The sequence below is a fragment of the Strigops habroptila genome, chromosome 6, assembly GCF_004027225.2.
Source record: "Strigops habroptila isolate Jane chromosome 6, bStrHab1.2.pri, whole genome shotgun sequence".
In the NCBI taxonomy this organism is placed as follows: Eukaryota; Metazoa; Chordata; class Aves; order Psittaciformes; family Psittacidae; genus Strigops; species Strigops habroptila.
The window spans coordinates 25917976-25940620 of NC_044282.2; the positions used below are offsets into that span (position 1 = coordinate 25917976).

General features: G+C 42.1%; 1 protein-coding gene across 4 annotated transcripts; it reads right to left on the minus strand.

Moving 5' to 3' along the window:
• Positions 1-1318: 1318 nt before the first annotated feature.
• CFAP206 (cilia and flagella associated protein 206) lies at positions 1319-20131 on the minus strand. Of its 4 annotated transcripts, XM_030490485.1 has the most exons (13): positions 19981-20131; positions 19674-19782; positions 17934-18017; positions 17561-17651; positions 16300-16488; positions 15896-16054; positions 13952-14160; positions 12610-12729; positions 10846-11044; positions 9999-10136; positions 7760-7953; positions 6566-6709; positions 1319-3644 (listed from the first exon to the last, which is right to left on the minus strand). In XM_030490485.1, exons 2-13 carry the CDS (start codon positions 19779-19781, stop codon positions 3414-3416), a joined length of 1866 nt encoding a protein of 621 aa, XP_030346345.1. In that variant the 5' UTR covers position 19782; positions 19981-20131; the 3' UTR covers positions 1319-3413. The 4 variants fall into 4 exon arrangements, with proteins under 4 accessions (XP_030346345.1, XP_030346347.1, XP_030346346.1 ...); XM_030490487.1 differs by lacking the exon at positions 16300-16488 and having other exon boundaries at positions 3160-3644; XM_030490486.1 differs by lacking the exon at positions 12610-12729 and having other exon boundaries at positions 3160-3644.
• Between the last annotated feature and the right edge of the window lie 2514 nt (positions 20132-22645).

Here is a 22645-nt window from a genome sequence, read left to right on the forward strand (position 1 = left end):
GGGTAACCCTCCGCGCTTACCGAATTTAGCCCTTAAATAAGAAAGAGCACCCGTGAGGCTGCTCGGAAAGTGTCATGAAGGTAACCTGGGAGCAGCGGAGCCGGCCCCGGGTGCCTGCCGGGCCCCGGGAGGGGCGAAGTTGGGGGGTACCCCCCAAAGGGTGGGGTGAGGGGGGGCCAGGGCAGCAGCTTTGCTGCCGCAACACGAGCCTCGCCTCAGAGGACGAGGAGACCCGGAGGGGTCGGGGTCGGGGACGGCGCCGCGTTGGGTGTGTGCAGCGGCGCGGGCAGCCGTGCACCGCCGCGTGGGTGAGGTGGCTGTACGGGAGCGTGCGGACTGCGCAGGGAAGCCGGGGGAACTCGCGGGACAGGCCGCGGTTAGCGCACCTGCCGCGGGCTGTGCGGTGTGCCGGTCTTGTGCTCCCCCAACAGCAACACCTGAGAAGGGTGGAAAACCCCAAACCCAGCTGTGAAGGGCGGTAGTGCTGATGGGGAAGTAGCAGCAACTCGTGGCCAGAAGCAAAGGAGGAGGTGGGACTGTCCTTTTCAGTTCAGTTCAACCAGTTCAGGAAATAGCACCTCTGCTGTTTCTTAATCACCGTGGAGCACAAGCAAGAGCTGATTTAACACTGTTCTCCAAAACAAGCGATTTGTTGATTTTAGTCTTCTCTGTTTTCCTTTGGCATCTGGATTTTAGGTGTCTACAATCTGACTTCTGTGTATGATGAGTAGTCAGTGTACTCCTTTCGTATTTCCATGTTCTGTTCAGACCTTAAGTACTTAAGAGCAGGGTTAATAACATTGTATGGTGGCAAAGATGAGTTTACTAAAACCCCAGGTGTGAGCCTGTGCACTGTATGTGTATGGTCTTGCCCTCACGAGTACACTCACCTGTGTACCAGCAGAAGCAGATTAAATAAAAACCAAACCCAAATTCCAGCAGGCATCAGCTGAATGTTGTCTCCCATTTCACAAGACTAAAGCCATTAAAAAGTAACCTCTCATTTTTTTCTGAACTATTTTATTGGCAATAAACACCCACACACATATTTCTCGTAGCTGGGAGTAAGTTCATAGCTAACTGACATCTTTCTGCTGTGCCAAAACCAAGATGTAGATTACAGTTGTATTCCCCAGTAGTTTAAAATACTGCAGTATCTTCTCCAGTGGAAAAGAATAAGCAGGATAAAAGGGATTTTCACTCAGTTTTCTTTTCAAGAAATGTATTTACGGATTCTTGATATACCAGTTTGTTGGTTCAAAATAAGACCTTTAAGGTGGAAGGTTCAAAACAAATGATGATAAAAAATACACAGACATCACAACAACAACAAGTCTTTAATAAAGCAACAACAGAGTATTTTCCTCGATTAAAAAAAAAAAGCCATAGCTGCTAACAGCATTCATATTTTTAATAATAAAACTGAAAATTGGTGCCAGCTCATAATTTAGAAACACGGAGGAGCAGCACATCTGTCTGCTAATGCTCAGCTTATTTTCACATAAGAGAAAAATCACATAGTGGAAAACCATTTTGCTAAGTTCTTTCCCTGCTCCTCTCCTTGGAGACAGATAAAGAGAAGGAGAATGCTGTCATGCACAGTGCCACAGGAGAATCACCCAGCAGCTTGAATCTTCAAGCTTCATTGTCACAGGCTTGCGTAACAATGGAAACCACACTGCACCATGCTGCACCTGACTGAAAAAGAGATTTGGAAACCTTGGCACATCCTGTGCCATCACAGATGCACACCTGGACATTTTGCAGATATCGACTTCTGGAGCTCTTTGTTGTGAAAAGTATCTCTGTTTTAAAGTATCCCCTACTTGCATTTGAGATGTTTCATTTTGAAGCTCAAATGATTCACAAACAGAAACACTAGCTGCAGTTGCACTGATAAGACCTGGCACATTTTTCCCTGCCACAGTGAAATAAAGCTGAAAACCTTTTCCTGTTGTGCTTTAGGTTTTCAAACACAAGTGAAACAGAGCTTTTGAAAAGGTGCCCTGGAGACAAGGTCCTATGGTTTCAGCATGCTCACCAGCACACTGTTCAGTTGATGAATACAGAAATTGCTAGGCTGCCAGAACCATGGGAGACAGATTCCCCCTTCTCTGCTTCCCTGCTTCAGCCTGCACTCGCGATGCCTGTTACCCTGCAAAGACGCTTGGGTTAACGAATGGAGAGGCCCAAGAACTGAGACTGATTTACTTTTGCTGCTTTTACTTTCTTGACAATTCTGCTGTAAGCGCAGAGCTGTGACATTCAGGTGACTCTTGTATCAGCTTTATTTCATAGAATCCTAGAATGGTTTGTGTTGGAAGGGACATTAAAGCTTATCTAGTTCCAACTCCCCTGCCACAGGCAGGGACACCTTCCACTAGACCAGGTTGCTCCAAGCCCCGTCCAACCTGGCCTTGAACACTGCCAGGGATGGGGCAGCCACAGCTTCTCTGGGCAATCTGTGCCAGCGCCTCAGCACCCTCACAGGGAAGAATTTCTTCCTAATGTCCAATCTAAATCCATACCCTTTCAGTTTCAGGCCATTACCCCTTGTCCTGTCACTATATGTCCTTGTAAAAGTCCCTCTCCAGCTTTCTTGTAGACTCCCTTTAGGTACTGGAAGCTGCTCTAAGGTCTCCCCAGATCCTTCTCTTCTCCAGGCTGAACAAGCCCAACTCTCTCAGCCTGTCACCACAGGAGAAATGCTCCAGCCCTGAGAGCATCTTAGTGGCCTCCTCTGGATTTGCTCTTGCAGGTCCACATCCCTCTTGTGTTGGGGAACCCAGAGCGGAAAGCAGTACTGCAGGTGGGGTCTCACGAGAGCAGAGGGGCAGGATCACCTCCCTTGACCTGCTGGTCATGCTGCTGTTGATGCAGGTCAAGACACAGTTGGCTTTCTAGGCTGCAAGTGCACATTGCTGGGTCACATTAACCATCTCATCAACCAACACCCCCAAGACCTTCTCCATGGGGCTGCTCTCATTTCACACCAATGGGAATTCTGCCTCCATAGGAGCTGCAGCATTGGCCTTATATCTCGTAAAAGCTATTCGTCTTATATTATCCTTTCCATGTACCAAAGACATGGCTCTCAGCAGCAGTGTTTCAGCAGGCAGTCATTGTAGTAAAACATCAAGAAAATCTGAGAAAACACACTACAGATTTAAATGTTAGTTTATGCTAAAGTCTTTAGGAACATCTTGATTCTAAATTGCTGTTTAAAGTGTGGGTGCTTCAAGATTATCATTTCTATCACTTGATGCCAGTCAGCAACCCCAACAGATAAAAGAAAGAAATCAACTGCTCCTGGAATCAACAGACACAGTAAAATCTTTTTTATCGTATTTCAGATATATGCAGGGAATTTTGTTTATACATTCAATATATATCTTCAGATTTCTCATTTTCACTTAGGTTTCATCTAGTGCTCTTGTTAAGTTTACTTTGACTGTATGAGTAGTGGGAGATGATCGTCCTCGGAGACCTTCCAGGAAAATCTGTGGTCTGGGTACATTGCTGGAGTTGTCGCGCTTAGTCTGGGTGCTGACGTCTTTTGGCAAGTACACTTGGGTGCAGTTCTGTCTTCTCATACTGCTGAGATCAGTCTGCATGGCATGAGTTAATTTGCGGCGCAAATTTGCCTAAAGACACAAAAAGTAGCAAATTAAGCAAAATCTTCTTTGAGCATTTTAGCACTAATGTATCCTTAGGTGTGTTCGTGTGTTTTACATCTCTGGGATTCCCAAACCTGCAACACGGTCCACTGTCAATACACAGTTGGTATCGTGATTTGGTAACTCCTGAACCAAGGGGATGTGTGAGCAGCACACATGTATGTACGTACCCACACAATTTTAAGCCAGCCTCTCCCTGCTTTCTGATTTTCCTTTAGTCATTTTGCTTCACATTTTGTTAAATGCTGAAGCCTTTGTGTTGTTAGAATAAATACTGGTTTCATGGTAAGCTCTTCAGTACTTCAAATTAATTTCAATAGGTCTGAAAGCACCCTGACCATAATGTCAGGCTTGGGTAAGTCCCTCTGGGTATCTGCAACCACGGTCCAGAATATTGTGGATAACCCAAGTACAGGCTCAAGTCTTTGGTTTCTACCAAATGTGATGAGGTTTGGGGGTTGGTGTCACTAAGTATCAGATAAAAGGGAAAAATGCCTTCTTTCAAGACATTGCTCTTTATCTATTGGCAAGGGGCAAACTTTAGGATAATTTATGATTAAAGTTCTGTTTAATCACAGAAACTGCTGTAGATGCAACAAGAAAAACCACCTCTCAGAAAGTGTTAATATTACAAAGTCAGCACTTGAAACAACAAAATATTCCTTAGTCCAATGAGCCTTCTATGTCAGCAGATGTACACACTGTAAATCATATGACATAACGTTGTAAATGAAATACACAAAATACAGTCTCACGTGGTGGGATCCAGGCCCCTGCATGTAAGTAAGAAAGTCCCTGGAGTCCAGTCCAGGCAGCAGAGACTGGAGTCAGTGGCAGCTGGAGAGTGATTAAGTTGGCCTAATTCAGTGCTTGTATCGGGGTGAGTCAAAATGTTCTCCAGACTCCACTAACTAGGTCCCTCTTAGCTGGAGCGGAAGTTAAAGCACTTATATTTAGACACATTTTGGCACCTCAGTCTACAACTGAATCTTATGCATGGTGTCACCAAGGAAAATACAGAAAATAAAGAACTTTTGAAGAGATGGCATAGAAGGAAAGACAGTATTTGAGTCCTTTTTTCCTAGGATTTTAATGACAATTAAAAAGACAGCAGGCAAGAGATACTGTTTCTCTTTTACGTTTATCCCTCGTGAAAACCAAATGCATGCTACTGCAAGGAACTGTGCTTGCACAGAGCAACAGATGTGAGCTGAAAATTTTACTTGTGACATCAAATAGGTATTCTAACGAAGTTATATTTTAACACTTCATCACTATCACTGTGAGTTTTCTGGCTAACTATGAACAGCAGGAAGAAAACTAAGGCATATGAGCTCATTTTCTAACAAAACCTCAAATATGTCCAGTGCTCCCCTAAAGTATCAAATTCACAGATGCATTGGTAAGTTTTCCTGTTATTTTGACACTCTGATTCTAAATGCTGTATCACCTCCATATTACAGATTCAGCGTAGTCACTGTAGACAAAACACTTGCATGCATCTGGGATTTTTTGTTTCATCTCAGTATCACTCATCTCCCATATGGACAGTTGAGGCTAAAAACCCTTAATACTTTAAAGTACTTTCTCTAAATATCTCAAACTAATGAGCTACACATTTGCTTGTGAATGGTCTTCATGCTCATCTGTTGGGAAACATCCGCTTTTGCTTATGCTAAAATAAGTCACTGACCACATCTTACATTTATTTATGTACTTTCATCCATTAGAGAAGCAAAGGAGGCTTTTAGCCAGGCCCTTTGTAAACCTAATTGGCTTCTTTATATACCTCAGGAACAACTATTACTTAGCATCCTTTACAAAGCAGTTAACACTGGCAAGACTTCTCAGTCCTGAATTTTGGTTTCATTTTATAATGTTGGAGATTTCATGGCAAAAAGAACAATAGAAAGGAAATAAGCAGCACAGCAGACCACAGGCCTCTGTCGTGCATGAGTTCACAGACAAAATGCAGTCAACCCTGCAGTATTCTGTGTCCAGTGGATATTGGTAACTGCAATATTCCCTGTCCTCACAAGTTCATTTTGATTGAATTATGAAAACCAGGTGCTATACCTGGACATCTGCATGTGCTGGCAAACCCTAGAAAGAAGCTTTTAAAGATATGTGTATTTAAAAGCTTTTATGTATGCACCCAACCTTCTGTGGATAGACTGTGCTTTCCAATCCGTCAGTAAATCATCATGATAGTATAACAAACATTTCTTCTGGCTTATATATACAACAGAAAACCTTCTTGCTCTGTTTCTTACCACTCCAGTCCTATACGAAAGAGGCCTCATGCTTTGATACCTTTCAAGGATGGATAAGTCAGCTCAAAGAAAGCCTCTGCAGGGTCAAACTCATCCAAAGTTATTCCTAACCATTCTGCCTGCCAGTTACTACATTTTCCTCCTCTTACTTGATGGTGATGAACATTAATATAAATTACTCAACTTGCAATAAAGTTTCGCCTTTCTGCAGCCTGTTGTTTGTTGTTGATTTGTTGGCTTTTTTTTCTTTTTACAAAGAAAGTATCTAGTAATATCTTCACCCTGTTTGTTTCAGTGTAGAGAAACAACTTTAGAAATCAAGCTAATAAACACATTCTTATTCCTGACAGAAGGTAACTGAAAAACTTGGAATGAATAGACTTAGCAGTGGAAGCACTGGTCGTAAAAACTGGGGAAGAATATGGGAGAAGGGAGAGAATACGAAAGTCTAGAAATAAGGAGAGAAAATACTTGGAAAAAAACTATTGAGCCAGTTGTAACAAAGTGTGTGTCTTTGAATAAGGTTAGATTTATGCTGCAAGGAAAAGAAGTTTACAGTAATTTATTCTGAACTTTTTTATCCAACAATGAAAATCTGGTAGTAACAATACAAACCAGTTTTATAGCTTTTCTTCTCATTTCCCATTCATTCCACTCATAGGATGTCACAATGGTTGGAGGCAAGATATGCGTATCAGTTTGAGAACTACTGTCACATTTTACAGTTGGTTTCATCAAACCTTTGTCTGGAGTTCTGGCCTGGATGAAAACAAAGAAAGAAAACCAAGCAGGGCATTACTGAGAAGAATGTGGACTTCTCACAAAAATAGCAAATGGATATGCTACTTTTTAAAAGCAAACAGAAACCTGCGAACCACAAGTGGATAATGATTTTTACATTCAACAACGTCTTTCTTTATTCCTGCCTCCACTGAAAAGAAGAAACCATTAAGTATTTGATGGATTTAATTTCTGACAGAAAACCCTTCAGGCAGAGGCCACAGCTGCATTTCAGACTCCCACATCCTGAGTGAGAGCTTAATCATTGGATTTTGGTCAAAAGGAGTCCCATCACCACCACCACAGGTATTTTATGAAGCAGGCACCTCACTTTGTCTTTATGAATGGACTAAAAATCACAAATCATAACCGGGAGAAGTGCTTACATCTCTGCCAGAGCTGGGATATAAACTATATCTTTCTCACCAAGGGCCAGTTCAAGAGTACATTCTTTCCATTGCTAGGGACCTAGAATTCACAATGGATCACAGAGAATGTCTATGAATCCAAATCATATCTTTGGATTTCGCATAGTAGCACTGTCACATTCATGATTAATGAGTCCCCTTTCATTTTGTAATATAATCCACAATTCCTGTCCCCAGATATCATTACACCTTCATCCAGCACACACAGATGAACTGCTGAGCCAAAGCTTTAGTTAATATGGTATCTGGCTTATCTTCTATTGCACTTATTTACTGTCCCTTTAAATTTTGCAAAAATGAGGAAAAGAAACATCAGACACAGGATCTTTCTAGGCTAAAGACAGACAGCTTTTATTGCTGTCACAATCCTTTGGATCTGTGTCCTCTCCTATGAAGAGATAAGGTGAGAACAACATTAAGGGAAAACGTTTCTCATCAATACTCTGAAGACCTGGAAAAAATGGACCTTCAGACATTCTGTATGACAGGCAGATGATTATACTTCTGAAGATTGGTATCATCTGTTCTCTTTATGTTCTAGAAAGGACAGACCAACCAGTAACCCAACAGCTGTTCAGCAAGAGGCATGGGCAATGTGTACCTGTGCATATGGAACAAGGTATTCAAACTGATGATGAAGCTCAAGCAGTTGAATTAGCTCTGCATATTCTTTTGCTTTTTCTACATTCAGCTGAATGAACTTATCTGGATCTTGAGCAAAGATGTATGCAGCTTCTTTGGAACTGAAAACATAACATTTCTCCTTGTGCTTCAAAATTCCAATAGCAGCATTTCCTAAAAAAAAAAAACCAAAAAAACAACCAAAACCCAAAAACCCAAATGAACCAAACCCCACAAAATAAAATGGTGAACAGGATTATATCCAATACAAAATACACTCATAATCAAGACTCTGTGTTTTCCTCAAGTCAGTTCCACTTCCTTTTTTCTGAAATCAGAATAAACCCCTGAGGGTAAGCTTTTTTAAAGACAGACAAGTCTATTTGGTTAGGTCAGTACACCTGCTTTTGCTCAGTTCACATCCAGCTTGCCTTAGTGCATATCTGTCAGAAAAACAACAGATAAAACACCTACAGCAAAGGCATAAGAAAACAGCCCATACCCCCAAATGTTTCCCCTATAATCTCCAGAAATATGTGCTTGCAGATCAGCCGTCCATATATACCAAAGGGCATAACACTGAAATTAACTGAAGAAGCAGCTGAAGCAGCTGAAAAGCTGGACAACAACAGAGAAAATGAAATGCCAATAAAGGCTGAACAACTTATATAGGAAAACACAAATTGAGCTCAAGGACAGTGGCAGACTCTGCTTCAGCTGTCATTGCCCAGGAAAGATCTAGAATCATCCTTGCCAGCGCCCTGAAATACTAAATGGCACTATTCAGTGGCAATCATAAAAGCAAAAAGAATGTCAGGAATTGTTAAGATGCAAACAGAGAGAGAGAAAAAACCCAACATTATAACAACCTATATCTGCCACATTTGTAATACTACATTTTGTTCCAACACAACAGAATATGAAAAAGTAAAATGGAGCTGGCAATGAGCAGAGGCTTGGGATACTTTTCACAGAAGGAGAGGTTAAAGAAAGACGCCTCTTCAGCATTAAAAAGAAGCAACCAAAAATAAATAATATGATAGGAGGTTATAAAACCATGAATTGTGTGCAGTATAAAATTACTATTTGCTAATTTTCCTAATAGAAAGTCTATCAGTCTTTGATGAAATTACTAAGCCAGAGCTTAAAACCATCTCAAAAAGAGGTACCTTTTCATAATATATATAATTATAACTGTGGGACTCTTGACAGTAATAATATTCCATGGCAAACCCTAAATGCATTCAAAAAGCAATTAGATAAATGAAAAATGTCTCTCAAGGATTACTCAACAGAAGGTTACAGTCCCAGCATTTATCTGAGGAAATCCCATAACCACTAACTGCTAGAACAGGCAAGGATATAATTAAGGAAGGATCATTCCTACTTGATTTCTCATAATCTTCAAGTGTTCATGACTGTCCATGTTCAAAAATTAGCTACAGGGCTAGAGAGACCTTTGGTCCAACCTAGGGCAGTTGTTCTCACATGCAATACTAAATAAGCAATTTACACTGCTGATAAAATACGTATTTTTTAACACTGCCCATTAATGGCAATATTTTCCTCCCAAACTCCTTAGAGAAAAAAAAAAAAATCCTATATAGATAGGTTCTATAAAGGATAGGGAGACAGAAAACATGAATTGATGGGGTAGCTGAAATCAGGCTTGCTTTCAAGACAAATGACCCTAGAAGAGACCAAAAAAATCCCTGATTCCTTGACTTGATCAAGTGCACTTTTGCATTCTTTTCAGAGAAGATTTTTGGTATGTTATAAAAACTATCTAAAAATACGTACGATGTAGGCATGAATGGGTGTGCTTGCAACACACAGATACACAAAATGGAAGGAATGACCATTTTCCTACGCCTGTATTAAAACACATTAACAGCAGTAAACAAGCCTGCATTCAGCTGCAGTAGGTTATACAGACGCAAATGCAGCAGTTGGAAACATTTATCCATTCCATCTTGTTTCTGGCTCTGCTTGCTTGTGCCTGCTTTCTCTTGAAAGCCTCCTACCTTCTATTTAGGGCAGTTTATTTGTGTATTTTTAAAAGAAAGTTACTTGAACAGGCGAAGTAAGTCATCTGGGGTGAAAATTACAAACATGATAACAGTACTCTAGCTAGAGGATGCATTCAGAGCATGTCTTTATATTTTCCCTATTACTTGTGTACGTATAAGGTATGGAAAAGACTTAACTACAAAGCATACCTGGGAGAATGAGGCCTTTCACACCAATTGCATGTGCACAGAAACCATGGTACTGGATTAGCAACTGATCAAAATTATCAGTAGTCTCTGGAAAAAGCCATTCTTGGTTCTCGAAATCAGAAACATTCACTCTGGTTCCTAAGAAAAGGTTTAACAAAGGAAGGATTTCAGTGACAAAACATCAAATAGTGAAAATACAATAATGTTACAGGATGACCAGATTACCCTGGTGTTCACAGGTGGCACCTGCAGTGCCAAGATCCCAAAAGCCAAACTTCAGCCCTGCCTTAACAGAGATCCTACCAAAAAATCAGTCCTGCAGGAGCCTTCTTTAGCAGCATTAGTTTTCTTTGGAAGCAGGGGACAACAACAGGAAGGTAATACCTTATTATTCTGTTTTGTTTTCACCCACTCAGGCATTACAAATCCCCTTAAGTATAGCTTGGTTGCTAGGGATACTATCTTACAAACAAGCATGTCTGGTAACCAAAGCCCTGTTAAATTAGTTTTATTCCCCCTCCATTTCAGAAGTTCTGAAAGGTAGAAAAAGACATAAACAAACTTAAGAAATTAAAAAAAAAAAAGCAGAAGTAGCCTTCCCTGATCATTCTGCCATTTTTATAAGGCATGGTTCTATCTAGCAGATCTATTTTAATTTTACGTACAAAAGAAAAAGCCCAAACTACACTACATGAAAAATAAAACCACACACTACAAGATGTACTTTAATTTACTGGGCAAATTCTGGTTATTAAAAAATAAATATGGAGCACCTTCTGTAAAAAAAATTCAAACCACAAAATCTTGGGAAATCAAAGGAAACCAAACAAGTAACAACTTTCCGTACCCATGGTTTCTCTTAACCTTTCCTCATCACTTTTCACAGTCAGTCCTTCCAGAAGAGATGTTAGCACTTCCTCAGGAAAAAGTTGTGACTGGATTTCTGAGAACTGCTGCAGATTGTTAGTCATATTTGTGAGGAACTTTAGCAGTAGCATCTCATCCCGAAAGCCGGTCCAGAGGTTAGAAAGTGCAACAAAGAGAGGCTAGAAAGCAAAGAAAATGAGCTGAAATCCAGATTTGTTTTATTTCTGCAGTGTAACCCAAGTGCTGTGCACAACAGTCCCTGCTATAAAAAAAGTTGGGCTGATCTCCAAGGCCTTCAGCACCCAGAAATTCCAGGAAAACTCCTGGGCATTGTAAGAGGAGCTCCCTTCACATATGCCCAAAGCATGTACATCCAGCACACAGGCCTATAGGCCAGAATGGTACTTTTCAACATTTTACACCAAAACTTTTCCCAAAGGCATTACTCAGAGTGCTTCACTAAATACAGTTTTACAACTGAAAATAAGGTGTTCAGGAATAAGAAGGACCAGAAGGAATGCACCTGGTTAACTACCAAATGAAGTAAAACCACACCTTATATGTGCAAAAAATCAGGTTTTGTTCTTTTGCCTGCCCTGCTTCCAGAGTGACTTGGTACTACAGCCCCCAGGCCATCAGGTGTGACAGATTAATGGAGTGCAAGCCCTTCAGAGTGGTATAGCCTTCCCAACAAAACTGGCATCTGCCATTCCCAGCAGCGATGCCGACATACAGCCATACACATGTACAGCAGAAGCCTACAAACTCTGAGTATAGATGATGATTTCAGTGTCAGTGACATAAAATGTGCCCTGTTACATCTAAACACACAGAGGAAATTCAACTAAACACACAGAGGAGATTGAACAAATCTGAAATGCACACAAACAACATTATATTTTATGCTTGTTAACAATAATATTGTAAGAACAGCCAATGAAGTCAGCTCTGGAATTCATCAGCACCTCTAATGCTGTGGAAATTTTATGGTTGCAAAACTGGAAGAAACTAAAGGAAGGGCAGCAAGATCTCAATCATTCTTTTTAGAATAAACAAAGAACATTAATGAAATCTACTGTGTTTCCTAAAATGAATGCTTTCTACAAATATAAGCCTTACCCTACAGGTAAGTCCTTCAGACTTGTTCTTAGGAGGGCTCTAATTTTATCTCTTGGCTGTGTTTCACAAAACTTGCATAAAATTATATATTTTGAGATCTCTGTACTCTGACAAATTTGACTGAATTTAGCCAATAGGTTCAGAAGCTATTGGGAGGGGCAAAGAGGCTGAAACCCCCATCACATAAACCTGATTTCTTTAGAAAAATGGTATCAAAGACTCATACTGTAATTACAGGAATTGTTATCTGAAGGGACTTCAAAAGAATCACACTCTGATGTGCTGTTATCTGTCATCTTTACAGTTTCTGCAAGGAACAGGAAAGAATATTTACAAAAACAGGAAAATACCACTGTAAATCTACAAATACTGACAAATACTCAAGGCACAGTAAAATCCACTTAGTTCTCTCTCTCCCTTTTTGTACCTTGCTTTTCTTTCACCTTGAGCTCAAGCTGTTCTGTTTAGTTGGCCCCTTTAAAAACCACAGATGCAGATCACAGAGAGACAAAAAGGCAGCCTTTTTCTTAACACAAACTATACAAAAATACACCAGCAAAGTATTTTGTAATGCTTTAGTATTTTTTTATAATTAAGAACTAGGTTTTCCATTCAAAATACTTACAAAAACTTCGTTGGCATCTACAGAGACCTTATTCTGCACTGTGTTTTTCAAGCGCTCCATTGTTGTTGCAAACTGCACATGCATCTTTTCAACTTCTTGAGCACTTGTAATTGCATCAGACTGGAAAGAGAACTTACTTTGGGTAAGAAGTGTGACAGTCAAAAAATCAAGTATTTAGTAATAAGTATTACATTTTTCTGTAAGTGTTCAGGTGTAAAACCAGGCTCTTCTCCCAAACATATACTAGTAATTTTTTATAAAAAACCTCAACATTTTTACAGTGAACTGAAGAAAAAATTAGAAAGGAAATATCTTCGCAAGCTTTATGATATACAGGAAAGACTGCAGTTTCCCAAAAGGCAAGTGAAAAGGTCTTTAAAAAAAAACCAAAACAAAACCAACCAAACAAAACCCCAACCAAATTTCAAGAATTTAAATTGTGTTCTTCAAAGACTCCATTTGTGTTGGGGCTGTCTGCAGACTAAAATTGAGATGATTTATGGACTGGACAAGGAGTTTTTTTCTCTTATGCCTTTTGGGATAGAGTGAGCATCAGTATGCAAACAAGAAAAAAGTCCTAAAGTCCTTTGCTCATGAAATTAAACTAAAAAAGGAAACCTCCTGAAATTAAATGGAAGCACAGATACACAGAGATACACACAGATACAGGAAACAAACAATCCATTTTGTCTTTTAGCTAAGAGTAGCCAAACCCAGTAAGTTAGGTGCAAAGTTCAGTATGACAGGTGATGTAGGTTCTCATATAGCAGACATCATGGTGGGGATCCATTATAGACCACCCTACCAGGATGAGGAGGCAGATGAAGGAGGGAACTGGGGTTGTTTAGTCCGGAGAAAAGGAGGCTGAGGGGAGACCTTATTGTTCTCTACAGCTACCTGAAAGGCGGTTGTAGTGAGGGGGGTGTCAGTCTCTTCTCCCAGGTACAAGTGACAGGACAAGAGGAAATGGCCTCCAGTTGCACCAGGGGCGATTTAGATTGGATTTTAAGAAAAATGTCTTCACCAAAAGGGTTGTCAAGCATTGGAACAGGCCGCCCAGGGAAGTGGTGGAGTCACTATCCCTCGAGGTATTTAAAAGACGTGTAGATGTGGCACTGAGGGACATGGTTTAGTGGTGGACGTGGCAGTGCTAGGTTAACAGTTGGATTCAGTGATCCTCAAGGTCCTTTCCAACCTAAATGACTCTATGATTCTATACATATTTTTTTTTTAATTTATTTCTGAATAATTTTTCTTATATTTCTGTCCTGTACAAGAAGGTAACTTGAATACATTCCATCTGTAGTAAAAACCTACAGGATATAACATGACGGTATCTCACCAGAAGGATGCAAAGGAAGGCCTCATATTGTCTCGCATTGAATAGTGCTTCTTTTAATTTAAAAGAACTAAGCTGCGTATGCCTGTGTTGGTCTTCCTGCATGGATTCCAGCAGAGTTGTGTACCGGTGGGCCAGTATATGGCAATTATGAAGACCTTCATCGATAGCTCGTGTAGCTGACGGAATGGCTTCATTCAGAATGGCTGGCACTATTTGTGCAGAATAAATATGAGATATGTATCAAAAGAATGATTTAAATCTTTAGCAGATTGCTGAAATGCAGTATTTGAGCAAAGCAGTCTTCCAATAAAATTTTGATCTCTAAATTTTGTCCTTATATTCACGCATTTATTTTTAGCACAATTTTCCATTCTTGGTTTCCTCATTTGTAAAATACTTTTCCTGCTAGGAACACCAGCAAGCAGCAGTGCAAGAATTACGCTTGAGGTATGTCTACCCAAACCCTTGTGAGCACAGAAAGACTAGATTTAACAAAGCTAGAATGGGAAGTAAATTTGTACAGGTATTACAAGCGGTCTAACCACAGCTGGAGAAAGCTGAGCATTTGGCTGCTTTACTTTTTGGAAGCAGGGTAGAAAGCCAAGCCCTGGTGAGACTGCTGCTAACACTTAAGGCTTTAGCGGTCTAACTACTGGCCTTAAGCATAAAGACATCCATTTTATCTCCTGACCTAAGAGCATTCATGCCGTGTTTTTTCTATTAAGTTACATGTAAACAGCTCAGTGCAAAGACGACCATATTATAATAAGCCAACACAGGTAACAGGATTAACAATCATACTATCTATTCGAAATCCCACAGATACTATAGTGACAAAGACCACAACATGTTGTAAACTGTGCTTTTTGTAGAACCACAATAGTTGAATGTTCCCTCACACTGTAACCCAGGCCCAGTGAACCTAGAATTGACTCAGCCACAACACAGAAAGCTGACATTTGTGGGAAATCATATGTTACAAAAATAGAAAACCAACAATGCCTTGCTTAGCATATGAGAAAAAAAATAAAAATCACCAAATCTAGAAAGTTGCTTACTTCTTTTTCTGTGCTTTACTTAAAATCCCATCTAGCTGAGCCAGTGCTTTGCTTCCCAATAAAGCACCATTGTCTTAACAGGAAAAGTATGTGCTGCAGCCTTTGTTCCAGAAACTCTGGTCTTTTAAAATAAAAGGTTTTACCCTAAAATTGGGCTGCAGATGCTTTTTTCAAAGAAGTCTCCACAATGAGCTACAATACTACATGCATATTCACAAAAACATTTCCCCTGACCAGTCATTTATTTGGTTATTAATTGTAAATTTACCAGAAATAACGGGGCTTTGGGGGAAAAGAGAAAGTGAGAGGAATAGCAAAGTCTTGCCCTACAGTGAATACAGCTTTTGAAAAATTCCAGGATAGCCATTGACATATTTTTTGCTTATTAAAGCAGCACAAATATTCAAAATACAAGATTTTTGGGAACATGTTAAGAACCTGAAGAGGTTACTCTAAATTACCAGAATACAGATAATGCCTCAGCAACTTTTATCACTTCTCATCACACGTACTCAACAGAAAATTGTAACTGGATTGACAGCGTCCTTTTAAGATTTTAATTAACTACTTTTAAAGGCAAATATTACATATTTAATTAACTTAATGGCAAGGGATCATGGAACAAGCTATCATGAAGTAAATCAGTGCATGAAGTTAATACATATAATCCTTCCACGTCAACCACATAGGGCTCCCTCTTAGCTAAAAAGTAGTAGCCTACGTGGAATCCTATAATCAACACCAAATATTTACTTTTCCTTCAGATTTACAGGCCCTGAGTCAAAGCTGTTTATCCAGAGATGGGATATGACTGGAGCTGCTCCAGTGAAGAAGGCCAGGGTGAATTATTTGGGAATACACAGCCCGAATGCAGTTGTCTACTTACAGTCATCAATGCTGCTTCCTCCTTTCCCGCATTCCTTGTTGTACAACCGAATTCCTGTGACTAGCATGGCAAAAGTTTTCAGCTGTTGCTCTTTGTTCTTCTTACCAAGTGAGGTGAAAGTAACTACCTCTCTCTGGGAGAATACACTCTGCAGAGCAGCTATAAGCATTACGTATGAGGGAACAGAAAAGAAAAATCATTAAACAAGCAAAAATACCCTCTCCTGAACAACTGCAAAAAGTAGGAAATCCGTGGCAAATTTAGACTTCAAGGCTGCGCAATGACAATAGGTAGTAAGTGCTCACCCCAGTGTACCACAGCTGTATCTAAAGATCAGCAAAGAGAAGATGAAATTTTATTTTTCTGTAAGAAAAGCCCAATTTCACACCTGGGAGTTTACTGACCTGTTACCTCCCTGACAACCCCAATATCTGTTGGGGATCCTAGGCCAGAGGCCAGCAGCACATAGCTAACGATCTTTCGATACACATTTTCCATTTCTTCTTGCAGATGAGGACAACTATCTGTGATATCTCTGACCACAGGAGCCAGCCTTGCCTCCAGAACACGGTGCTGCTCACTGAGTAATTCAGCTAGGAAAGAAGAACAGTTAGAAAGTGCCATCTAAATTCTTTGAAATTTGGCTTATACACAGGGTACGGTTCATTTCCACCCAAGTCAGAGCACTAACTTAAGGTTCTGGAAGCACAGAAATGTGGAAGAGATGTTTAACATACCATACCATTATAATTAACAACAGTGGAGTTAAACATTAACATAATTATCATGATTAACGTCGGTCAGTAGAGTCCAGAGAACTATTCAGGCCAAATTAAGCAGCAAGTCTCTGGCTCTCTGGACTCCTCTGACTGCAGTAGGACCTAGCACACACACACATGATACACGTCTGAAGTTATATGCTCAAATCTGAAGACTACTCAGAATCTTCCTGGATTTACTGAGCTTACTGAGCTTTTTGAGTTCAAAGGACTTTGGAGCAGCTTCGTAGTGTTGCTAGTTTTTGGGTTTAATCCATGCTAACAAGAAAACGTTTTCATTACCTCCCCACACAGAAATGTTTATTTTTTGTCTACTTTTGTTCTGTCCTCTGTTTCCCATTCAGATCTAACGTTACAGTTACAGGAGAGACATTTTCCCCATGTAATTTTTCTTCCACATTCACATTCTCAGACCATATGCAGTTACCACTGATAAGACCAAAATATACTCAGTTAAAACTGTAACTGATTGTTCCAGATTGCTCATATCTCTCAATTAGGGCTACTGATAAAATATCAAGTTCTCTTTCAGACACACGAGTGCAGCTCTGGGTGCTGGTTCTCTTTCAGACAGACGGGTGCAGCACAAGTGTTTCTCGCTGAAGGCAGCTATCCACTGCACCTGACAGCATAATTGTTCTCAAGCTATCTAACCCGTTATGTTCAATAAACGTCTCAGACAGGGTGAGTGTACTCTCAAATCTAATGCACATTTTTTCCTCCACCATATCCATAGTGAAACACCATACTTCTATGTAGTACAGTTATCCAGGGATTTTTATTTTGCTGTACTGCCACCACTCATTTAAGAGTTAGCCCTACAGAGTGAGATATTAAATCCTTAACTCAGCATCAACTTCTTCTATGAAAATATATTTGAAATTACCTCGGTTCGCATAGTTTGTATCAAAGTAAACTTGCATCTTAATTGTGCTCAGGGATGGGTTTGTTGTGTCGAGCAGTCTGGTAACACAGAGCTAAGAAGAAAGAGAGAGAAGTGAGTTCTTATCTCTGGGGAAAAGTCTGAACTGACAGTGACTATGCTACAGGTATCACAACAGCAGTAGTGCCCCCTCACTACCATTCTCTGTATAAAAGTCATTTATTTACATGAGAAAACACATAGCCCAGTCTTTGGCTACAGAACCATGAGAGAAAAAGTAGCGTTAAAAATTTTGAAAGTGTTCATACCAAAATAAAATGGCATTTTAGCTACAGTCTTTGCTAAGTGCTGACTCTCAACATGATGTCAGAATTACCTGGATAATATTTTGCACATCTTCTTTTGTAAGGATTTGATCCACATTTAAGTCATTTCTTGGATCTAAAGCAACAGCTTTCACCTAGAGATTGCCAAAAGAAAGCTATTAATTTACCTCTCAACATACACTCTGCAACTAACCTTTTATTTTCCAAAAAATCTCTAATGCAATCAGTATTTACTATTGTTTTTTTTCATTTCAACCTTTGATAATGAAACAAAGTTACATCATTTCACATGCTGTCAGTTTCAATCTCAGTTCTCAGACATAAGGGAAAAAAAACCCGTTTGTGATGAGAACTTTGCAGAGAAATATGTAAATGCATCTCCTTCAAAAAGTTTCCTGGAAAAATATTTTCTAAGTAAAATTTTATAAAAATCCATTGTGGTTGTTACATGCATCAGTATAAATGTTCGCCATTTGGATAAAAAAATCCATTGTGTTCTGCATACAGGGAAATATCTGCATGTTTGCAGCTGGTATGCATGCTGTGTATCTTGCCCGGTACAGGATTTTCACTCACTAAAATCCACATGATTTTTACTGGTCATGTTTAATTGATGAATACTGCTTCTGAACTCAATGTAATTTTTTAAAGCCATGATGCCACATTTAGAGAAAGAAAAGGCAGACTAACTGTACTGCTGTGAACCATTTACATTCATATACAAGTTTACTGAGAGCTGCTTCTGTTCTTATACCATCAATAAAAAAAGAACCTAGCTCCATCTTTCTTCACACACAGCTTTCAGCTTTGCAGATGCATTCGGACTATATTCTGCAGCAGTGCTGTGTCTCCTAAGAGCAAATGCCAAAGCATGTAATATTTTTTAGGATACTTAAGTTGTCTACCAAGGTCAACACTGAGATTGATTCCATTTCATTTTTAGTTTAAGTGGGATCCAAGCCCACTCCTTCAAAGATTCAGCCCATTTATACTACATGGCCCTGCCAAAACAGAGAAACAAATAAAAGAATCCATCACAGTAGAGGGAAGAGGTAAATGTCAAAGAATAAATATAGCTGCTGCAATAAACATTTGCCTCTGAGTCATGCCTTTTTGTTCATTTATGAGAGCAGGAAGAAATGTTATTAAAACTTGGGAACACTTCTCCTTCTCACTTTAGAAACAAACCAAATGGTTTCTCTGCCTGCAGAAGAAAACTGAGGGAGAACTCTGAGCTGGACTTCAAGGAGTTCCCAGGACTCAGGGCCTGCAGCCTTTTCAGGGCCTTATATTCACACAGATAGCATTTCAGAGATATTAAATACTTTTCCATGTTTTTAGGACCCTCTATTGAACATCACTGAACATCCCTTTAAAGCTTCTTAGTGTGGGCAATCCGAAACCGAGATATTTCAAAGTCCATGTCACCCCTGACAGCCTCGGCTGCTGCCATCCCACCCATGGACCTGCCATTTTAAGTTTGTTGACTTTTAAGACCGAAGGAATCACTGCCATCCTCTCCTATGCCATTCAGTCCAAGCAGTGCCAGCGACTTTGGGGGAACTATTGATCCTGTGTAAAATTAATCCCTCATGAAAGCCTTAAAAACCAGTTTGAACTGCCAAGCTACAGGCACACAGGTCTGAAACTCCTCATCTGTAGGCCATCAATACAATTTACCTCAATATTTTACACTCCATAGCAGAATTCGAACATGATTAGAAAAGCACCCATATGAAATCACAATAATGAACAAAAAAAGCAGCCCTGAACATTTACTTTGCCCTTACCATGAAAGCCACTAACGTTTCAGAAACAGTTTGTCCCTGGGCGGCGCATTCTTGTCCGATCTCGCGGATGATTTTCTTGACGACATTCCTGGTCTGGTCGGAGGACATGCTGGACAAGCACACGCGTTAACGGGATCAACAGCCGTGTAAGACCCCGGGATCGCCCTTCAACGTTTCGCCACGTGGGGCTCCGCTCCGCCAGCCGCAGCCCCCCGGCCCCGCCGCGCCTCCGCCGCGCCTCCGCCGCTTGCCGGGACCCCGCAGCCCTCCCACCGCACCGGGCGCCCACGAAACGTCCCGAACTCACCTGTCCCGTCTCCACACACCCCCCCCGCCCTGTCCTGTCCCGGCCGGCGGCGAGCGGTGAAAACAGGCCGCAGGCGGGCACCAGCCACCGGTGTTGCCATGGGGACGCAGCCCGGCCTCGGCCGCCGCCGCCCGGGGGAGCGGTGCGGTGCGAGTGCGGATGTGTGTATGTGTGAACAGAGTGTTTATGTGTTTATGCAAAATATACGTACATGCGTGCCTGCATATATACCAGATGTGTATAGAGAGGCACAGGAGTATATGTAGATGTGTACATAAACATCTATATGAAGTTCAACACGGCCATGTGCAAGGTCCTGCACATGGGTCAGGGCAGTTCCAAGCACAAATAGAGGCTGGGTGGAGAAGAGATTCAGAGCAGTCCTGTGAAGAAGGACTCGGGGTGTTGGTTGATGAGAGGCTCAACATGAGCTTCAAGCAGCAGCGTGCACTTGCAGCCCTGAAAACCAACTGTGTGCTGGGCTGCATCAAAAGAAGCGTGGTCAGCAGGCCCAGGGAGGTGATCCTGAGCCTCTTCTCTGCTCTCATGAGAGCCCACCTGAAGTCCTGTGCCCAGCTCTAGGGCCCCCAATACAAGAGGGATGTGGACATGTTGGAGCAAGTCCAGAGGAGGCCATGAAGATGATCAGAGGGCTGGAGCACCTTTCCTGTGAAGACAGGCTGAGAGTTGGGCTTGTTCAGCCTGGAGAAGAGAAGGCCCCTGGGAGACCTTACAGCAGCGTTCCAGGGCCTACAAGAAATCTGGAGAGGGACTTTTTACAAGGGCATGTTGGGACAGGGGGTAATGGCTTTAAACTGAAAAAGACTAGATTCATATTAGATGTTCGGAAGAAATTCTTTGCTGTGAGGGTGGTGAGGCACTGGAACAGGTTGCTCAGAGAAGTTGTGGCTGCATATACATGTGTACATATCTATATACACGTGTGTGTATATATATGTATGTGTATATATACGCAGATGCAAACCACACGTATCTTTGATATCTTTGCATATCTTCCAGAGGAGCTTATGAGGGTAGGAGGAGGCAGGAAGAGCAGCAGGCACAGCACTGTGATTTATTTCTTTGCATATTCTCTATTTTGTTTACAGTTCCTTGGTCTCGAGCCCAAGGTGGTGGCAGGGCAGCCTGCCAGTCCCTCAGCACCAGGGCACAGGCATAGGCCAGTATCATGCCTCACACCAGCTGCCACCACAAGGCCTGCGAGCACTGGATGATGTCTGGGCCTTTGGAGACATGGTTGTTGTTAAGGTCACTGTAGACCACCTTCGTCTGTGGTGGTCCACTTCCCTAGGTAGATCCTCCTTGAAGGGATATTTCTCCTTCCCGGCCCAGGGGAGCAGCTCCAGAGGCTGCAGGCAGTGGCCCCCCTTTTCCGCATCAATAGGGTCGTCCCTCGTGAGGGGGGCACTTCCCAGCACTCCAGAGCCAGGCTGCTGGCCCCCATGTCCTAGCACTGGAGCAGCCACTTGCCTGGCTGGTGGTGAAATCTTTCTGCATCTCACACCAGGGAAGAGGCAACAGGCTTGCTTCTGCCTCCTGCCCGCCTCCTACTGCCCTCCCAGGGCTGCTCTGCTCCATGCTCCTCCTCCCTCTCCAAGGGGGTGGACTTCTGTTTCCACTGCTTCTCCTTGGAGGCAGCTGGGAGCTGGGTCTCTGTGGCAGCTGCAGCCGGGCCTCTGCTTCAGCCACCATGTCCACTTTCACGTGTCTGGGCGCAGAGGCATGCTTGCCCATGTGTGGCTGCTGGAGGAAGGCCCAGTAGGCATAGGCCATGCCCCAGTGCCAGGAGCTGCTGTCTCTTCTCAGTGTAGATGAGACAACTGGCCTTCAGGTGCTGGACTGCTTCAGCAGGCCTCCACAACTCCTCAGGTGTGAGCTGCCACGCCACTGGGGGTGAGAACCACGTCAGGCACCTGCCCAAGCCCTCCCGCACCCCTTCCCACCCAGGAATCGTCTGCCCTGGGGCACATCCCTCAGCCTCACCCCCACCAGGGCAACCACAGAGGCACCGCTGAGGCCCGAATCAGGACCGCTGGGCTGCGAGTCCAAGGAGGTGGCAGGGGGCAGTGGACAACGGGGGGCCACGGAGACACTGTCATTACCCACACGAGCAGCATCCAGCTTCCAAACCAGGCTGACAGCACACAGCAGCATGAGTGTTCCCATTGCAGAGAGAGGCTTGAGAAGCCAGGGGTCCATTGCAGCACCGCCAGGAAGACCTATTCCCTAGGGATAAGAGGTGGAAGGTGCAATCACCGGCTGCCTCCAAGAGATGAAGCAGCACTGTAGGGGCCAAACTCCAGGCTCAAGAGCACTTTTACCATACATCCACCAGGGCAAAACACAGTAACAGAGAAAACAGCAAAGAATGAAAACAGCCATTCACAATCTCTGCCAAGTCTGTTGTTATCTCGTCCCCTCCTCAAGCGCCATGTTGGGTGCCAAAAAAGACAGTGTTGGGTTGACCCCAACCACCAGCAAAGCACCCAAACTGCTGTTTGCTCACTCCCAGTCCCTGCAGTAGGGCGGGTAAGAAGATAGGAAGATCAAAAGCAAGAAAACTCATGAGTCAAGATACAGACTGTTAAAAAAGCAAAGGAAAGGGGGAACCCCCCTTTCCCCCCCCCCCCCCCCCCCCCAGTTA